Below are 19669 nucleotides of genomic sequence, written 5' to 3' on the forward strand. Positions count from 1 at the left end.
ATGAATAGGCTGCCATGAAATATTGCTATTAGAATACCTAATGTAACAAAGAGGAAGACAATAAAGGGCAAGTCAAGCCAGAAATTACGTATTTAGAAGCACTATAGAAAGCATTATTGATATTTAATATACTTGAACACAGTAATGCGTACGTGTACTACTAATAAGCATACTTAATGAAGATTGTATTCATTTAGAGGTTAAAAAAATTTAGAAGGCAGAGGTTTGTGGCACTCTTGTAAAGCACAGTGTGTTTTGGGGAAGAAAAGCGCAGCACTGAGTGGTCCTTAAGGAACCATGTCACCTCAGTTAGGTGCAAAGTTCTCCAGCTGGAAGACCAGGTCTACAGCAGCATCCACATCTGGCACAATATGGTCTGGCTCCACTAGGCCAGGGTCGAACCTGAAATCCCTGTGGCCGTGGAACACGGTCTCAGCTATGCTGTCCCTGGTGTCCAGGGGCACCTCGGTGTGGGGGTTGTACACCCCAGTACAGACCAGGACAGACCTGCAGTGGGCAGCAGCCGCAGATGCCAGCTCCTTCTCCCACCTGAGGCCTATCTCATCGTCCTGAGGGAGCGTGGCAGGACCTCTGCCACCAGCAAGCTTGGCCTGGATGCGGGCTTTGGAGCCTTTGCTGGAGCTCTCCTCCAGGTAGCGGTTGTAGAGGTTAGCACCGTAGACATCCGTCATGAGATTGTCCCTGCGAACGACAGAGTTCAGTCAGCTCTGCAGCTTTAGTTGTCAAAAGACATTTTTACAGTTTCCATTTAACAAGTTCGTTCTGTACTTCACCCAGCTTTATGTGGAATCAGGCAGATGGGAAGAAATCCAACCCCACGGCTATTTTATTGCACCATTTTCATGAAGCGTGACGTGACAGAAATGAATCGCTCTCCATATTGCAGATTGGGGTGAGGGGAGAGAAAATCAAGGTATGAGCTGCCTTTGAATGAGCTCATTATATTTCCAAGCATCTTGGAGATCCTGGAAGAGTCTTTAATACAATACAGCTTTATCTCCTTCTCTGAAAAGGATTCCATGATGTGGCATATGACCAGCCTAAACAACCTCAGAGACAAAGTCTAGCTCGTCTAGCTCTACACTCTCTAACTGTCCTTTGCTCCAAGCCAGTTGGTGTTACACCACTAAACCTAACAAAATAAACACCCATGCAAACCCTTTTTGTTAGATTTACACAGCCTATTACAGAAATAAATAAATAAAAAATCAGGAGAAATCTTAGTTGTGTATAAAACACCTTTTGTGCTTCTATAGAAATTACACATAAAAAGAGCAAAGCATTATTAATTTTTAAGATTAGAAACATGATAAAAAATACACCATAGCACCAAGAAAGCTAGATGCTCTTAATGGTAGGAGAAAGAAACTGGGAAGAGTTGTGTGCTTTTTTTTGGCTGGCATTTACACTGTGAGTAATTTCCTGCTGTACCTGTGGGGCTCAGCACACCTTACCCCACAGCATAGAGGGTCTGGATGGGCTGCTCCCAGCTCCTCTGCAGGGCCTGGGCCCGGATCAGGTGCTCTGCATACTGGTATGTCAGCCTGCTGGGTTTGCCCATCAACGCCTCGTACTTCAGCTCTTTGCCAGTGATCTTCTTGTAAATGTTCTCCAAACAAACCATGAATGTTCCATGCCCAAACCTACACGGGTATTCAACCAAATCAAATTACATTAAGTGTGGATTGAAAACATCAAACAAGGCTTTTTTATTTCATGATTTTTTAGGAATAAATCCTGTCCTGCAACTATCAAATTGCCCTCAGCATGCAACACTTCTGCAGCTGGTTCACTGAAAATTAAGCGCTGATTAGCTGAACAACAAACACCACAATAAACCCACATTGCTGGGGTGGAACAACAGATTTATCTAATTTTAGAATTGCTCACTGGAGATATCCTGGCTGCTTTGCTGTAGCCTGGAACTATCCACATGTATCTTTTCCAATGTGCCAATTAGAGATGGCTTTTGCTTCCAAAGACAGGTATCTGAGCAGATCTTTGACCCAGGACTGAGGCTGCAATCAAGTCACAGTAACAAGTTTCTATTTCAGCACATCTTCAAATGACAGACTGAGGGCACGGGAGGGGACACAAACCTATTAAAGAAGCACCTTCTACTGAAAGCAAAATCAAACCAAACCACTCTAAGAGGTCCTGCCACCTTGTTCTGCGTGTTTTACTTGTTTTTTCTTATGTTCCTTGAAGAGCTCACTGCATTGTCCTCAGCTCAAAAGCACTCACTGCTTTCAGCCAGCAGGGTCAGCCCTTTACCCTACCAGGAAAAGAGAAATACCCAAGAGGGACCTAATGAAATGAAACAATGGCCTTGATAATTTTTTTCATTTTTGCCTTTGAACCGAGGCTCTGAGGCCCTCAGGAAAAAAGCTCTCTTTCCCCACTGTTCTGGGAGTGAGGAAACAAAAGGGTTTAGAGCTTTAAAACAGCTTTTCTCCCGAGTAACTGATTTCCTGGATGCAGTAATGCAGCCAGCAACACGGCAGCATTAGCTGGAAGTGCATTAGAGATGTTGCATTCAGCCAAGGCCTGCTGTGAAGCTCCACCAAGCATTTTGTATTCAAGTGTCGGCTCTGAATCCTACTGGAAAAATGAGGAAGCCCCAGATATATCCCAATTATGTGAATGCTATAAAGCACTTACCTTGGGGACTGTGCCTCAGCCACCCACATCAGGTCCATGTTACAGGCAAGCACAGGAATGTGAGGGTAGTTTTCCTGCTCATAGGGATTTCCAGGATAGCCACTTGTCAGCAGAACATCTATTATCAGCTGCAGGCTGGTTTCCCATCTGACTGGCTCCCCAAACAGCACCACAGCTGTGACAACCACAAGCACAGAACAGTCGTGGAATTGTTAACAGAGCACTGAATCTCTGACACTTGGTCTAAAACTTGGCCTAAAGAGACTGAACAAGTAATTTAATATAACCAGGAATTGACCAAATAGCCACGCTAACTTTAATTTAGGGTTTTAAGATATCACATGCCTGTCCATTCATAGAAAACCTCAGAAGTAACAAGACCCCACTGCAAAATCTACAGTTTTAGGAATTTTGTTTTACTGGTGAAGTTTCTCCAGAAGTTACAATATTAACTTCTGATTGTATTTCTAAGTCTTCCATAACTTGTGAATTCTCTGTTCACACACAGTATTTAAATACTGCACCAGAGATGTTGATTTGTTCATCTTAGAACAAAAATTTGAATGTTGTTTTTAAAAATTGCTTTGGTCTCCAGCAATAATCTGACACGGATTTTTTTTTAAATCCTAAGGTCCAGTTTTTACTTTCCTGTAGTTCAGATGAGACGAGAGTGAAAACAAGACCCATCTCATACTACAACTCCATCCTGACTACTTGTAAGAACAAGACCAATTATTTCTGAATAACAAACATCAGTTCATTCCTCATTTATGAAAGGAGGGCAACCATAGCCTGTTAAAGGCAGATAAAAAGAAAAGGAGACCTCATGTACACTTGAAACTTCAAAAGCACGTGGCTGAAAACTGCACACATTAAAAAGCAGCTTTACAACACGCGATGCTTTCAAATTAATGACAGGTGTCATTAACAGGGAAATTTTAGGATTGTCTCAGACAAATTTCTAAAGTGCCCAACAATCTAGAAATAATTTCTAGATTATAAAATAAAATGATTATAAAATAGAATAAACACATTTCATTTATTAATGGAAAGTTGCAAGTTAAATAAAGATAACTGACCCTCAATCTTGGGAAGCTCCACAGCAGAGGGGGACTGCAATAAGAAAAAAGTGAAAATTTTCTATAAGATGGAACATCTACTTCTATTTTTAACACAATAAATTCAAGCACAGCTCCCACAGCTGCCTCCTGCAGCTCGGACAGGAAATGCACTCCCTCTGTGGGTATACACCTGATGTCAGTTCACTCAGAAACTTGTGTTTCCATCCTGAAGTGACACCTCAGGCACAGGGACAGCAGACAGCGACTGTGCTGTACCTGCACAAGCCTCCTGCTTCTCCTGAGCTGCCTCTGGCAAGCCTCAGAGCTCCACTTGTTTAAACTGCTCGTGTACAAAAGTATGGATGTATATTCTTCCACAGGAGCAAGAGGCCTCCAGCAGTACCAAGACATTTGAAAAACAGCTTTTGAGATGTGTTTCTTTACCACTGCTAATGAAGAATGCACTGTATAATGGGTAATGTGTTTGTAAACAATTAAGAGCTTGCACTTCATCATTTACTCTCCGTGGTGACAAACACTTTGACAGGTTCTTGAGCTTCCCCACCCACATGGGTGAGAAGCCCAGCAAAAGGTGACACACCTGAGTTACGGATTCTGTGAGCCACAGAGAGTGTCCTGATCACAGGTGGGGAAAATGCACTCTGTAGGCTGGACAGTACACACAGCTATTCACTTCTGCTTTAAATTCTGCACAATGCAGCTGGAACCACTGTACCTACTGTTAACATTTAAATAGTGCTTTAACAACAAAGGGAGTCCTTTGAGGGAAAACGATTTATCTTCAAAGCCTGCATTTACAATCAAAGCAATCTCACAACTTAGAAACAATACCAACACCATCCCATACTGCAGGGAAAGGCCTGTGTTATCTCCCACACTTTCTGAGGAAGCTAATCAGCTTTCCAAGACAGATTTTGCATTAGGTATCTGTATTAGATTGTAAGTTTTCCCACAACAGTAGGTTACAAAATCAAAGGCTGGGTTAAAGAATTACTACTGAGAGTAAAGAGTTGTTACTGAGAATGCTGTGACAAAACAAATAAGGAAGCAGAAAAGCAAAGGCAAAATACAATGTAAGAACAACAGCATAAGCTTGGTAGTTAAATATTGACCCCTGATATAGATGTCATGCAATGAGCAAACAGAGAGGTTTAAAACAAAAATCTACACCCACCAGGATGTTGGGTCTCCTGTCATGGTCAACTGCATCGAGCAGAGGACGTTTCTCCCGCAGGGTGTCAATGGTGATGGGCTGGCAGAAACCAAGGCTGGCACACACCAGCTAAGGACACACAGCTGCTCACAGGAAAAGGTTTACAAACTGCTAATTCCTTTTTAACCAGCTGAATGCATTCCATTTACAAATTATTTAGGAATGAAAGCAACATCAAAGACAGACTTTTGCTTCTGTGAGACAAAAGGATGATCATCCCATGGCTGATAAATGAGAGACCAAGGTTCTTCTATTTCATTTTCACTCTTCTCATCTACTTCTCTCTTAGCCAAGCCTAATGAACTTTGACCATTAACTGGAATGGTCCTCCAATACCTTTTTCTCAGTTTTGTACTTCAAATAGAACTTATGCTTAAAAGTTGCATATTCATTTTTTACAACTTAGGATTTACACCAACTTTAATGCAAATCCCACTAAAGGAAGAAGTGCAGAAGGGACTTAATGGAAGCATGAGCAAAATTCATGCAAAAGTACAGGTTATTAAGTTACAGTTCGAAACTTTGATACCACCATGACACCAACATAATTCAAGTTCTTTGGGCATTTAGTATAAAGCCACATTCAAAACATAAATTTTACACCATATTAAGAACTACCATTACTATTTATTACTGCATTTGTAGGGTTGAAATATTTGGTTTTCACTTGATCCAGAGGATCCCCTGAACCTGATTAAGGCAAACACTTTGACGGAAAGTTGTTGGTTTTTTAATTTTTTTTTTAAAAGATACTCTTGAGCAATATCAAGAAGTGGTCCTTGTCCAGATACCAGAACACATTTTTCATGATAACGCTTGAACATCCGCAGAGGACTGTGGGACATCATCACTTGATCTTGTGAAATCTGTTTGGGATTTAAAAGCAAAAGGAGTCTATTATTTTTCAGAGAAGTTGTTTATACACAGATTCAATTAACAGATTCCAGGAATTATGAAACAATCAGCATTTTCTCCTTTCGCAAATGATGTATCGGTAATATGCCAGAAAAAAATACCTTACTGACAAATTATACATCATACCCCTTTCAGTTTCCAGATCTATCCAACACAAACAAGACTTTCTTTCTTAGTTTTATAAAATCACCAAATTAGTTTGGAAACAAAGAGGGAAGGAGAATCAGAACTGCCCTGGTTCCAATCTTGGGCCCTTTGCTAAAGTGCAGCACTGATTTAATTGTACCAGATTATCACCTTCTTTTAGCTTACATATCCCCACCCCTTCAACAGTTCAGGTATTAACCAGTAAGATTATTATCCTGGAAAGATGCTCCTGTGAATCACCACCTTTGCAAAGAAATACCTTTAGCTTTACTATTGGAAAAATCAGTACCATCACCAGTGGAAAAGCCATTAGCTTTGGGCAGCGCTTTTTACTTTCTAATACCTCCAGCAAAGCATGTCAGGGGCCTTAAGGGAAAAGCAGACCTGTTTAACTGAGCAGCATTTAATGGGAGGTAATACATCTGACACATTCAACACGATAATGAAATAAATAGGATTTAAGGGACTCACTGGAACTCCCAGCAGGTGAGACAACTGGTCAGCTTTTTCCTGGCGCAGGCAGTTCCCCGCGTTGGTGACAAAGACCACGGGCACCAGGAACTGTCCCTGAGAATTCACCAGCTTTTGAAAGGCTGTTCTGGCAGCAGGAATGGGGGTCTTCCCTCGGACCAGCACCCCATCAATGTCAAAGAGAAATCCAAAGGATGGCAGCACGCTGAGCTGTAAGGAGGGATGAAATCAAAGGGTACATTAGTTATGCCTGTACTTACACACGTTCAATAGAGTTTCCAGCCGCTATGGCCCCCTGAGAACAGACACCTCCAGTGAGAGCAAGGGATATTTAACTCTGCACGTTCTAATGTGCATGTTGACACAGGGAGCACCACAACTCCCTCTGCCTTATGCATACAGACTCATGAGCGCTACTTTGCCCTACAAATAGTACCAGAATATTTCAAATGACAGGAAAAAATTAAGTTAGACTGATCCCAAGAGGTACAAAATGCATGCTGCTGTGCCAGTGAGCCTCGCTTTAGATTGGCTTGACCCCCACAGAATACTAACAAAATATACAAAAGTAAATCTTTCAGTGGTAGGCAGGTCTTGGACACAAGTATTGTACTTGGTTCGTCCCTTTCAAGGTGTTTACGTAGTAGAACTGTTCTGTTCCACGAGAGGTTTGATTACAGTGTGATTACATGTGCTGTGCTCCTGCACATGGCTTCAGTCCTAGTTTTACATAGGGCAGACAAAGGTGCTGCTCGAGTTACTAAAATAGATCGCCTTGCCTGCCTTTGAGGCCGTGATGAGCTGGACCTGGTGAGCCCCGGAAAGGAGAGAGAGGAAAGATGAGCTGGGTGGTAAGGCCAAGCAGCAGAGACACAGAGAGGACTGCTGAGCAATGAAACTGTTTAAGGATCAGGCTGGAAAAGTACGGAACAAAATCTATCATCGAAAGTTCATTTCTCTCCCGAGCCTCAAACGGAAACCAGGAACCTTGGGACTTACGTTCCCCTCTGTCAGTGATGAAAAGGAAGGGGTTAAGGGCCGAGAGTGAGCGTGATGGAGGGAACAGGCACAGAAAGGATCCAGCCTGGCAGGTGGGACAGCCTTTGCCGCCGGAGCTGTCTCAGGGCACGCACCCACAGCCACCGCGTCTCCTGTGCAGGAGAAGGGCACTTTGCCCACTTCAGCAGCACTTTGTTCCACATCAATTACCCACCCGCCACGTTTTCCTGCAGCGGGGACAGCAGCGGGACAGGCACTGCCACCGGCACCGCTGGGCACGGAGATGCAGCTGCCGGCACACCCGGGCACGCTGCCGCCCGCTGCTGCCGCTTCTGAGCCCACGGCACTCAAACTCAAATCCGCTCCCCTACACAGCCCGGTTTAATAACGTTGGGGTTTTTGTTCAGCTTTACATGCAAGAACTCCCCCGGAAGCGCTCTCCTCTCTCCTCTGTAGAATCATCACCTTTTTATTTTAAAGAACAGAGCCCCTGAAGCCCTTGTCCGCACATAGCCCGCACCCGTTTCAGGAATGCTATGTCAGAAATAACCCAGCTGCTGCAGAGATGCTGCTCAAGGCTTGCTAATACATGGACAGCAGTCTTCCCAGGCTTTGAAAACTGGTATAGGAAATTGCGGAAACTACAGTGGCATTGGAATAATTGTGTAGCAGATGCGATCCTTTACGTCAATTTTGCCACATATAAATAACAGATGTATAGATAACAGATTACAAACGAGAATTTTACACTGAGTAACACTAGCAGGAAGAAAATTAAAGTATTACGGGGGGAAAAAAGCACTAAGGAACGAACAGGGAGGCAATGAAGCAGGGAGATAGTGAAGTCAACAGCTCTTTTTCCCTTTTGACCCCAAAGAAACTGTTGGTGACAGGAGTGCTCTGCCGCGCTGCTCAACCAAGGGGACGGATGGAGCCGGCAGCGGTCGCAACGAGTTTCCCTCGCTCCCTCTGGGAGACCAGGAGCACACGCAGCCCCAGGACAGCAGTTCCGGCCGGCAGCGCCCGGGAACCCCGTCCCGGCGTCCCGGGGCAGCGAGGATCCCCCCGGGCATCCCCGGCCCCGGCGGGTGGCCCGGCCGCGCTCCGCCGCGCCCCGCGCCCGTTTCGCTTTCGCTGGGCCCGCCCGCCCCGGCCCCGCTCACCGCGCTGTGCCCGCTCCGCTCGGCCGCGGGGCCGCAGCTGTGCCGGGGCGCCGGGAGCCGCGCCGGGAGGGCGGCCCCGAGCAGGGCACGGAGCGGCGGCAGCGCCCGGCGCATGGCGAGCGGAGTGCGGGGCCGGCAACCGCCCCGCCCGGGCCGGCCGTGAGCTCACGGGGCAGCGTCACACGCGTCACGGGCCAACGTCAGCCCCGGGCCAGCGGCTCCGCGCCCTCGGAACTCCCCCGCCACGCACCCGCGGCTCGGCCCCTCCGGCGCACCGGGGGTGGCACCGCGGCAAGAGCAGCACAACGTTCCGACCGAGGAGGTAACTGGTTTTTAGTTTAATAACAAACCAGAAGAAGCATTCTCTCTGGTTCTCATCTGGCCAGCGGATCTCTCTTACGAGGAAAGGCTGAGGGAGCTGGGCATGTTCGGCCTGAGAGGGGACCGCACTGGGAGGGGTGACAAGAGGATGGACCAGGCTCTGCTCGGAGGTGCCAACCACTTGGACAAGAGGAATAGGCAAGAACTGATGCCCAGGAAGTTCCACCTGAACACGAGGAAGAACTTCTTCCCTGTGCAGTGACTGAGCACTGGAACAGATTGTCCAGAGAGGGTGTGGACTCTCCTCACTGGAGATATTCCAGAACTGTCTGGACAAATCCTGTGCCCTGTACTCTGGGATGGCCCTGCTGGAGCAGGGAGGTGGCACCAGATGCCCCACAGTGGTCCCTTCCAGCCTGACTCATTCTGTGATTCATTTTTTGGGAAAAAGCCTACCGTGCACAAACACCACAGTCCCTTGGCTCTGCACTGCAAAGGCATTCCCCTGCAGTTGGACTTGAAAGTGAGACAAGCAGCACAAAATGTCATTAGTTAATGGATACTCTGCAAAGCCATCTCTGTTTATCTTGCTCATCTGCTAATGCAGATTAGGTAAATCCACTTATTTCCTAGTGCTGCCAGCAAATACTCCTCACCACCCCTCTGACCGCGGGGAGAAACTGATCCTTCAGCGATGGCACTGCGCTCACCAGGGCACAGAACAAGGAAGGTGGCCTTCCATCAATGAAACACACAAATGCATTTCTAAGAGACAAAAACAGGCCCAAATCAATGCAGCAGATGGAACAATTAGAGAGTTTATCCCCTTGGTGCTCAAGCCAGGATCACGCCCAGGGCAGAATGCTGAAGCAGACAGAACAAGCTACATGTAAGAATACATAAAGTACTTGTTCTATAACCTGGATGTGTTTAGGGCTGAGGCACTGCAGAGATGGTATGAGCCATAAGCCTGACACCACACACACATCCAAGCACAGCTGCACACTCAGAGTGAAGGCAGAGCCTGCCCACTGCTCCATTCTCCAGGACAAACAGGATCAGTTTCCTGGCTGTGGTCACAGCAGCTTCCCCACCCTGACTCCATCAGCAATTCCACAGCCTGGCAGGACACGGGCATTTTGCTATAGGCCACTGTGGCAAATAATTACTCTGCAATTTGTTCCCTCAGACGCAGCCAAGAGCACTCAGCTCAAAAATGCTTCACACTCAGAGCTACAGAGAGAGGATCTGGCACAGCAGGGCCAGGCAGCAGCCAGTTTGCCTTGCACAGTTACACACTGCATTTTTGTGCATTTATTCCATTACTGTGTTGGTTGACAGAGATCAGCCCTGTCTTATAAACTTCCCTTTTACATGATGATGTTGGTCATACTCCTTTGAACATGAATGTAATTACAATTCTGTTGTTTTTTTCTCATTCTTTCCGTTCATTCTTCTTCTGTGTTTCTGTTACCATCACTCTGTCCCTGATCTGCCTTTACCCTTCTGTCTTCTTTTATCTTACAGATTCATATGGTGACAGAAGGGATCTACCACTGGTATTACCAAGCCCTCAGACTGTATCAGGCCATAAAAACTAGCTGGTTTTTTTCCCCTTTAAATCTAGTTTGGTTATCTCCACCACAGAGTCTAGCAGATCTACAACGAATTATTACAAGCCATAAAACCACTGTTTGCTGCTTTATTACTAAGCAGAGAAAGCTGCACTGCTGACAGGAAGAGAGAAGAATGTGTTTGTGGTGTTAGTTGTCTACTTGCTACCAATAATCGAGCTTTTGATTTATTCTGGAGGTTTTTTTAAGGTTTTAATTTGGCAGCTATGCTTTCCACTTTTTCAATTCAAAATTTTTTGATCACTTGCATCAAGTAACACAAAGCTTGTCTCTGTAATTTGGAGCTTTGGTTGTTCTGGAGTGGATGATTCACAATAGATTGTAATAGATAAATACTGACAGCATCCAGAAATGCTGAACAGTCCCAGACTTGGCTGTTAAATACGCTATTCCTTGGACAGAAGCACTCCATGGCTGCAGATGTCCAATTTCAAATGCTGTTCATTCAGACCTGTACAACAATGTCAGTCACCCATAAGACTCTGAACAGGCTCTGCCTTGCCTCTTGTCCCAGGATACACGAGCCAAGAGCAGTAAGGGATGCAGAGCTTCAAATCCCTACAGGGATGGCTCTCTGTGATCCCAATCTTTGGCTACCATTAGGGAATCACCACAATCCTTTGAACTAGAATAAAACAAGACATCATGTTTGAAGTAAGTTTTACTAAAAAGACTTGAACAAGGTATTGCAAAGTTTTTTACAGTGGCTGCTGGAATATCCAGCATTTAAGCAGTTCATCCAGGCACAGTTACAAACCACAAAAAAGGTAACAGGTTTTAGACATTGCATGTGTTTTAGAAAGAACCAAATGTCCTCCAAAGTCACTTGTAGGATCTGCCTTCGAGGTATCTCTAGAGAGGTTCCAGGTTATTCTGGTAAACTAAGCAGGTGTAATTGTGTAAGTTCCTTCTCAGCTCAACAAAACCCAGCGTGAGAAGATGTGCACACTTACAGTCAGGACAGAGCAGACACGATGGCAGGAACACCATGGGTTTTCCTTCAGCATTTAGGAGATCACTGGGTGTGGTTCTACCTGCAAGAGAGCCTTTCCCAAACTGAAAGCACTGAGGACAGTTGTTGGGTGCAGAGACAAGTTCACTGAGGTTTGACCTTTTCCAGCACTGGAGTGAATGCAAGTCATCCTAGTGGAGAAAGCAGAATGAGGCTTCTCCTGCACACCACACTGTAATTCCAGCCTTTTACTCCACATCCAAAGGGACTTTCAGAGCTAAACCCACTGCTACCAGAACTTAGGAACCTGTTGCTTTCAGAGGGATTACACACAAACCAGGCCATGCTGGTGCAATGTTACAGTCCTAGAAGTGTCTTTGCCTCCTCGCTCTGTGCCAGGAGGGTTTCACTGGCGTACTTCTGGAGCAGCTCCATCTTCTTTCTCCGTACAAGAGCTTCCTCAATCTGCAGAGATAAAAATAGGACGGATTCAGCTCAATTGAGATGCTGAAACCTCAGATGCTCAGCTACAGAAAAACACAGGAAGGAGAAAACCACAGGAAAGAGCCTGTGAAAGTTGGAGCTGTGAACTGGTGTCAAAGCAGTGGAACTAAGATGAGTCAGGAGAATCTTTTTCAATACTCAGCGGAAGCTCTTGGGAGTCAAAAGAAGCAGTAAAACAGATGCCTCCTCTCTGATCTCTGCTGCCACCCTTGTTACTCAGGGTGTTTGTTAGCTGCCATTCCATTCTGATCTCAGTTCAGTCACTTGGGTTTTGTTCCAAACAATTCTGTCAGCTAGAGCTTTAGGAAATGCAGAACACGTGGGGTTATGCCACAGAGCCCACAGCTCTGAAGTCACAGTTAGTGCGTGTGCCCTTCACATCAGCCACAACCAGGAACCTCTGCCCTGCATTTTGCCAGAAGTGCCAACATGGTTCTTTACGAAGCACATACTTCAAAGATCTACTAACAACAACCTGCAAGACCTGTTTTAACTCAGTAATGTTTTACATTTGTCCAAACTGCACACAGCATCTCTCACAATGAGTGTGCTGAACCTTAGTTTTTAGTAATTTAGCATCTAGAAGGCATAATCCTGTAGGCAGCAGGTATGGAGTGATTTGTCACTAAGAAAGAGAATCAGCTAAGCAACTCCAGAACATTTTTGCCTGAATTATTCTTCAAACAACCTGTTACTGTTCAGGTAATATACACCCTAAAGCAATTTCAAAATATTATAGTCAGTTCAAGGTCATGCCACCAAAATAATTTAGAAAACTGATGAGAGCAAACCCTGCAATTCAGAAATCATCCCATTAAATTACAAAATAAGTCGGACTATCAGAAAAAAGGCACAGTCCAAATGTAGTAGGCAATCCTAGTTATTGATAATAGCACCACAGCACTTCCCAATTTATGGAACACTTAAGAAGGTTTTGGAAATTCTCAGATGAAAAGGGTTGTAGCATTTGCAAGAGCTGCAGAGTCGAGTCACAGAAATAACAAATTTAGGGCACTTTGACTGATGACCTGATGTAAATTAAGATGAGTCTTGCAAAATCAAGTGTGCATCTCTGCAGCTGAGTGCTGTTATGTCTTACCTCCTGTTGAGTTGGCACTGGAACATGTGCAATAAATTTCTGTTGGCCGTCTTCACCTTCTCTCTCCTTGCCACCTTCCTCATCAGACTAAAAAGTGAAAAAATCACATCAAATTTTTTTAATATAAAGATAATAAAAAACCCCACAGTTTTCACTTGCTTTGCCAGAAGGAACCTGAGCATGGGAATGGGTGAAGGGGATCCAGCACCACGACAAGGATCCCATGCAGATCCTGCTCCTTGACATTTTCAGCATTACTGCTTCCATTTCTAATATGGCCTTTGCTCTGCTGTGGCATGGGCATGAATCCTCCCCTTCCATAACTGTGGCTGCCACAGCGAAGCTGTGAACAGAAGAGGAGCCAGCTAAGCAAGAAGACTGCAAGTGTTTCTCACTCCACTGAAAGGACTTCCAGCTGCCAGCCTCCAGCACTTCCTGAACCTGAGCCATGTGCACTCCCCTCCTACTGATTCTTACTAAACAAGGACAACTGTGTAGTGGGTCAGGTGGAGAGAGGGGCAGGACAGTAGCAAACAGGTCTTTGGCAGAGTAACACCACGTCCAAGAAGGGAGCACAGAAGACACATGAAAAGTCACATCACCTGAGCCATCCCCTACCTCTTCCTCGTGGACAGCATAGATGTTCTCTTCCTCCTCCTCCTCACCTCTTGCGAGTCGTGCTTCTCTCTCCATCTTCCATTTTTCCACTGCTTCTGCTATAACTGGGGAGCAAAGGAAAATGGCAAATGTAGCTGAGAGCCCGTCAGAACAGCATGGTCTTATTGCCAGAGCTTTTCCAATGGACTTAAACTTCTTGCCTAAATCCTCTACATCAGTACCACACCCTGTAGAACCTTGATGTAGTATGTAATAAAATATATCAGTGTATGCTGATACACTGTCACAGTGTGGTACTTGCTAATGCCTTCATTTGAGTACATTTTGGACTCTAAATGTCACAGATAAATACCAACCTACTTCCTGACCTGAGCAGCAGGGTCACATGAGCAGGCTAAGTGGCTCTTACAGCTCTGTAGCCTGTCAGCAGCTACAGGGGTGCTGATCACCGTGAGGCTAATTAAACATGATAATGCTCCTTACACTGACCACCCACGTAAGTCTCTTTTTCCATCTTGGAGGGTATTTCTCTTACTTTTTAGCACAATCCCAATTCTGTACCTTGCTGCTAAGTGGAAGCTGTCAGGCTGCTGCATCTCTATTACAGCAGAGTGACAGTAAGAGCACTAAAACAAGTTTTAAGAAGCTTAACAAGTGACATGGCCAGTGCATAAGATGCTACAGAGGTGCCAGATTAATGCATCTTGGCAGTAGGAAATGCCTACAGCAACAGGAGCCAGCAGGCATTCCCCAAGCTCTCACAGATCACGCATTAAAATGCTCTCCTTGAGAGGGCAAGACCTAACCAGTGGCACATGGTTTGTGTGTGGTTCCCTAAGAAAAAAGGAACCCCAAATTAAGCAATTTTTTTCAATACTTTGTTTCACAAAAACTTTACTTAACAAGGTAAAAACTGCAAGCTCCCAGACAAGCAGGATGTGCAGGACAGACCCTGAGTGGGAGCTGTTGGGACTCTCACCACACAACTTCCCCTCCTGCACTATGGACTGCCTGCAGCCAGCTCCCCTTCCCAGGCTTTAGGGCTCCAGGCTCTGCTGCAGGACACTGATAAGTGAAGCATTTCCTTCAGCCCCCTTCCTCCCTGCCCTCCTATCTAACCAACAAGGCATGACCTTGAATTCTGTGAATGTCTCACCCATGGAGAAGGGATAATTGTGAGGATCAGCCAGTGCTCAGCAGAAGCACCAAGAGAACTACTTAGGAAACTTTAAAAGTGGTCTGTGCCCTCTTGCTTAGAGCTACACAAATCCCAGAAAATGGCACACAGTGCTGAGTTTTGAAGAGAGTTTCAGGAACTAAGACTCATAATCCTGGTGTCTTCACCAGGGAAGTCAGTAGAAACAATGCTAGAAAACTATGTGAGCAGACACGTGGGTAAGTGTTATCTATAGAGAAAGAAGAGGTTTCAAAGGAAAAAATACTCAGATGTGAGGGAGCCCTGATACAGATGACATCGATAAATTAACACAGCCCACCTAGACTGCAGGGTTTCCAACAGGCCCCTCTAATCTCCCAGAAAAGTAACCAGCTATGTTTATGGATGAATAAAGAATGAGGTGAGACAGGAAACAGATGATAGGGTCAGTTTTCACGAGGGAGGGAGACAACTGCTTAGGCTCCACAGATCTTGCTGCAACCCACTGTTCTACATTCTTAAGCACAAAAAAGGAGGGGAGGGAAGGAGTTTTTGCTTCAGTAGTGAATGACTTGCTAAAATATTAAATCATTTACAGTAGTAAAGGTGAAAGTCAACTCTAAAGCACCTGCCCCCTGAAATGCCTTACAGTGATTTGGATATGCATGTGACAAAGTCTGACAGCTAAGCACAAGACAAGGCCCACAGGGGAAAGAAAGAGGTTCCTTAACTTCAGAGTCCATCATCACCCCTTCCTGGGCTGACCTGTGCAGATCTGGAATCTCACATACCTTTCTTCTCATGCTCCTGTTCCAGGGGCTCCAGGATCCCATCATCTTCATCCCTGTAGCCGTAGTACTCGGCATCGATGTCTTTCATAAGCTCAGCCCGAGTCTTCCGTGGGGGTGGCAGGGCTGCAAGAACACCACTGTCACCCACCCAGGTCACCTCCATCACCTGCTCAGTGTCCCCAGCCCCTCCCCAACCTCACAGCATCCACAGCTGCCTGGCTGCAGCCAATACCCCGCACGATGGGACTGCTGCCAGCACTGGGAGCACTGGTGTCACCCTCTGGCCTGCACAAGCCAGTTCCAGTACACGACCCAATGCTTCCACCACATCCTGGAGTACTTCCCATGATTTGTCTTTGCCTCACTTTCAGGCCCAAGCTGTTCCCCCTCATTCCATGACAAAGTTTCATCCCCTTACATTGTTTTTTCTGTTATGAAAGCTGCTTCTAAAACGATGTTCAACCCAGCTTTCCCTCTTTCACCATTTTTTTCTGGTCCTGAACTCCAAGTACTATTTACAGCTTCTGAATAAAGTTCGCCTGTTATGCTGGGAAGTTCCCATAGGACATCAGTCCTTATCATTTGGAACTCCCAGTAGAAACCAGTTTACTCCTTTCTAGATTTCCCTAACTGCAAACAGCCAAAGGTGCTTTTTGCCCAAAGAAAAAGGAATTAATTACCTGTGCTCAGTGTTTCATTGAGCTAGGACATTCAGAAATGCTGTTACCAGCACTCCCCACAAACTACAACAGCATTTTACTCAAGATGTTCTACTACACAGATTCATGTCTGGGAAGAGCTGCTCTTTACTTACGTTCCTTTTCAAAAAGCTCTCTAACTCCTGGCAAATCCTTTGCAGCCCCAAAGTATTTGTAGCCTCTGTTTCCTGGAACTTCTTTCCCTTCATGATCTAACATTTTCGGGCCAATCCGCTGGAAAATAAACAGAGTTCATAGTTTAAAACTTTGTTCTAACACAAACAAACATTTTTAGGGGCTGAAGAAAGATCCCCTCTAATAAACACTGGCCAAGCCATCCATGGGTAACTAAATGTTGCATATTTTTCTCAGCAGTCATTTTGCTTGTAAGCAGAACAACCATGAAGTACAACATATTCCACACTTACAGCATAATCAGGACCTCCCAGCTCCTTTATTCTGTATTCCCAGTGTCCTTTCTCCCTCAGAAGTTTGTTTATTTCATCATTCAGGTCCCGAATTCTGAATTCACCCAACCCAGCTGTCGAAGAGGAAAAAGACAATAAATCAGGCAGCTCACAGAAGCACCAGAGGAATTTCAGAATGTACTCAATGGAAACAGTGTAGTTCACACGAAATGGGATTTTTACTGTAACTGCTTATGACTGGAGATTCAAAAAATAAAACATAGTTAGAAAAATCTTACCGTTTTGAATCTGTGCCACTTTCTTGGAAATCTCCCCAATGATCTGGTCAAATAAGAACACAGAAATTCATTTCTAAATTGGTGGAGGGTACAGAGAAGACAGAGCCAAATTGTTTGAGAAGTGCATGACAATAAGACAAGTACCAGCAAAACACAAGTTGGAACTGGACAAATCCTAATTAAATTCAAGGGATATCTTAAGAAGAAAACCAAACACTGGAACAGCAGCCCCAAAAAGCTCGAATCCAAATCCCTGAAGATGTTAAAAACTCAACTGGACATGGCCCTGGGGCAATCTGATGTGGTAGGACCTGCTTTGAACACTGAGCTGTACAGTCTTAGAAGATATTCTATGATTTAACTGTCAGGGTACTGACAAGTGTGGAAAACCCTTTGTAAGCAGGCTGCCTAAACAGGAAGTGCTGAAGTTCCACCTCCCAACAGAATTAGCAAATGCACAGGCTGACATTACCTGTCTCCTCCATTTCTCAGCTTTGGGCAGCTCATTACACTCTGATGCGAGGAAAGGCCTTCGCTCCTGTTTGACAGAAAACCACACACCATCGAATTCAGCTGAGCACTGACACACAGCATTTCACACAGGCTTTACTGCTCAATTAATCCCAAATTATGCTACCAAGCTCCAAGGCTTTTTAGTAAAAAAAAACCTCTGAAGCTTTTTTTTCTGCTCCCATGGATTTTTAGTAAGTGGAAAACAGTAATGATTTACAGCCCTGACAAATTAAACTATCACAGACTATAAAAACCTACTTAAATCCACTTTATCCAAACCAAAATATCTCACCTGATTTTTTTTTAAAACACCCTACAATTCTCTCCAATGCAACAAATGTTCCATTCAGGACAGTTTCAACATTTTCAGCACACACCACCTGCTTAAGGTTAAGCCTTTCTCAACTGCTACTACTAACTAATGTAATTTTTTTCCAGTTTATACAGAATACCTTCTTCACATTCCAGTGGCTTGCTTACACAAACTAATACTTCATGTTGCTTCTAGGGATTTGTGTGCAGTTATTTTGTCCCTTTCCCCTTTTATTAAAAGGCTCTGCCTTTTTACTAAAAGCTCTACCTTTTATTAACAGGTATTAAACCCCCTTTCTCTGCCTAATATGCAATATGAAAGAGAAAAGTAAAAAAGTTCAGAGCAACTGTAGTGGAGAAGTTTCCTGGTTGTGTGACTGTGAAAGGCAGTCAGATGAAACATTTTCCTTCTAACAGGAGTCAGTTTCCTACAGGACACCTGGGCCTGGCCTGTGGCCCAACACAGCTCTGAACAAGGCCTGCCTTCCTCCCTGACTTGAGCTACCAAACCTCCAGAGCTTTTACATCTCACCTTGACTTTTCCTTCCTCAAGCTGGGCTTGTCGAAATCTTGCCAAGGCCGTCCTAAAGAGAAGAAAGCACATTTATTTTCACCAGTCCACATTCTAACCAGAACAAGTTTTGCTCTGGATGTTTATTATGGACTTAATCACAGTCTGTACAAAACAAAGGCTTGAACACATTCTTTGAGCACCCCTAGCTCTTCCAGCTAATGACGTCTCAACACTAGAAATCCTCAGTGGTTCATTTCTCAAATAAAGCAGCGCTGACAGATTCCTCCTATCTGGCCTGGCATCCCTGTTCCCAAAATGGGAACTGCCTAAAACCACAAGGGTCCTTTACAACATATTTCAGTGCACTTATCCCCCAGCCTGCAGGGGTACAAGGACACTGCTCCAAGGTCAGTCCTGCACAGAACCACCCAGCACAGCTACAGGAATTCTGCAGCACCAGGCACCTGTGTGCAGATGCCCTCCTACTCCCACTGCCTCTGGACCAGCACATGAACAACCAAGTACCCAAAAGCATCATTAAACTGTCAGTGCTTTAAAAGAGGCTGAACAGCGAGTTCTATGGGCCAGCCAGTCACAGCCAGCAGGCACAGATGTGTGAGATCAGGTACACCCAGCGGGCACGGATGTGTGAGACCAGGTCGGGCTGCAGCCTCAGACGAGGTGACCCCCGCCGCAAGCGGTGCCCACCCTGCAGTGCCCCCGCCGCACTCACATGGCCTTCTCCGCGTTCCGAGCCTGCAAGACACAAACAGAGCGGCCTCAGTCACCCCCGCCCCGCCGTGCTCCCCGCCCTCAGCGGTCCCGGCCCGGGGCCGGTCCCCTCCGAGCCCCTCGCCGGGCAGTGGCACCAGGGGACAACACGTGCAGAGCGGCCCCGCAGCCCCGCACTCACCATGGTCCCGCCGTGCCCCGCAGCCCCTCAGCCCCGCACTCACCATGGTCCCGCCGTGCCCCGCAGCCCCTCAGCCCCGCCGAACGCTCCGCGCACGCAGCGGCTCCGAGCCCCGGAACTGAACCCGGCCCCTCTCCCCAGGGCGCCTGCGCGCCCCGCCCGCAGCGCACGCGCAGAATTCAGCGCGTGACCCCGCGCCGCGCGTGCGCGCTGCCGGGAAGCGCCGTGAGGGCGCTGAGGGGAACGTGGGAGGTGCTGGGTGCGAA

The 19669-nt window shown here is 45.9% G+C and overlaps 2 protein-coding genes across 3 annotated transcripts; both read right to left on the minus strand.

Annotated features, from left to right (window-relative positions):
- Positions 1-305: 305 nt before the first annotated feature.
- On the minus strand, positions 306-8786 carry LOC309576990 (haloacid dehalogenase-like hydrolase domain-containing 5; the record flags this gene model as incomplete). Its single annotated transcript, XM_082288632.1, has 8 exons — positions 306-702; positions 1476-1664; positions 2683-2857; positions 3762-3795; positions 4939-5032; positions 5731-5843; positions 6511-6720; positions 8673-8786. 8 exons carry the CDS (start codon positions 8784-8786, stop codon positions 306-308), a joined length of 1326 nt encoding a protein of 441 aa, XP_082144758.1.
- Positions 8787-10906: 2120 nt separating this feature from the next.
- Positions 10907-19532, minus strand: ISY1 (ISY1 splicing factor homolog). Of its 2 annotated transcripts, none has more exons than XM_082288535.1 (11): positions 19447-19532; positions 19224-19246; positions 18509-18560; positions 17624-17689; positions 17152-17194; positions 16874-16986; positions 16562-16679; positions 15748-15870; positions 13801-13904; positions 13183-13269; positions 10907-12044 (listed from the first exon to the last, which is right to left on the minus strand). In XM_082288535.1, exons 1-11 carry the CDS (start codon positions 19447-19449, stop codon positions 11937-11939), a joined length of 840 nt encoding a protein of 279 aa, XP_082144661.1. In that variant the 5' UTR covers positions 19450-19532; the 3' UTR covers positions 10907-11936. The 2 variants fall into 2 exon arrangements, with proteins under 2 accessions (XP_082144661.1, XP_082144662.1); XM_082288536.1 differs by lacking the exon at positions 19447-19532 and adding an exon at positions 19404-19438.
- Positions 19533-19669: the final 137 nt, after the last annotated feature.

This window comes from Coloeus monedula (assembly GCF_965178545.1).
Source record: "Coloeus monedula genome assembly, chromosome: 11".
Lineage (NCBI taxonomy): Eukaryota > Metazoa > Chordata > Aves > Passeriformes > Corvidae > Coloeus > Coloeus monedula.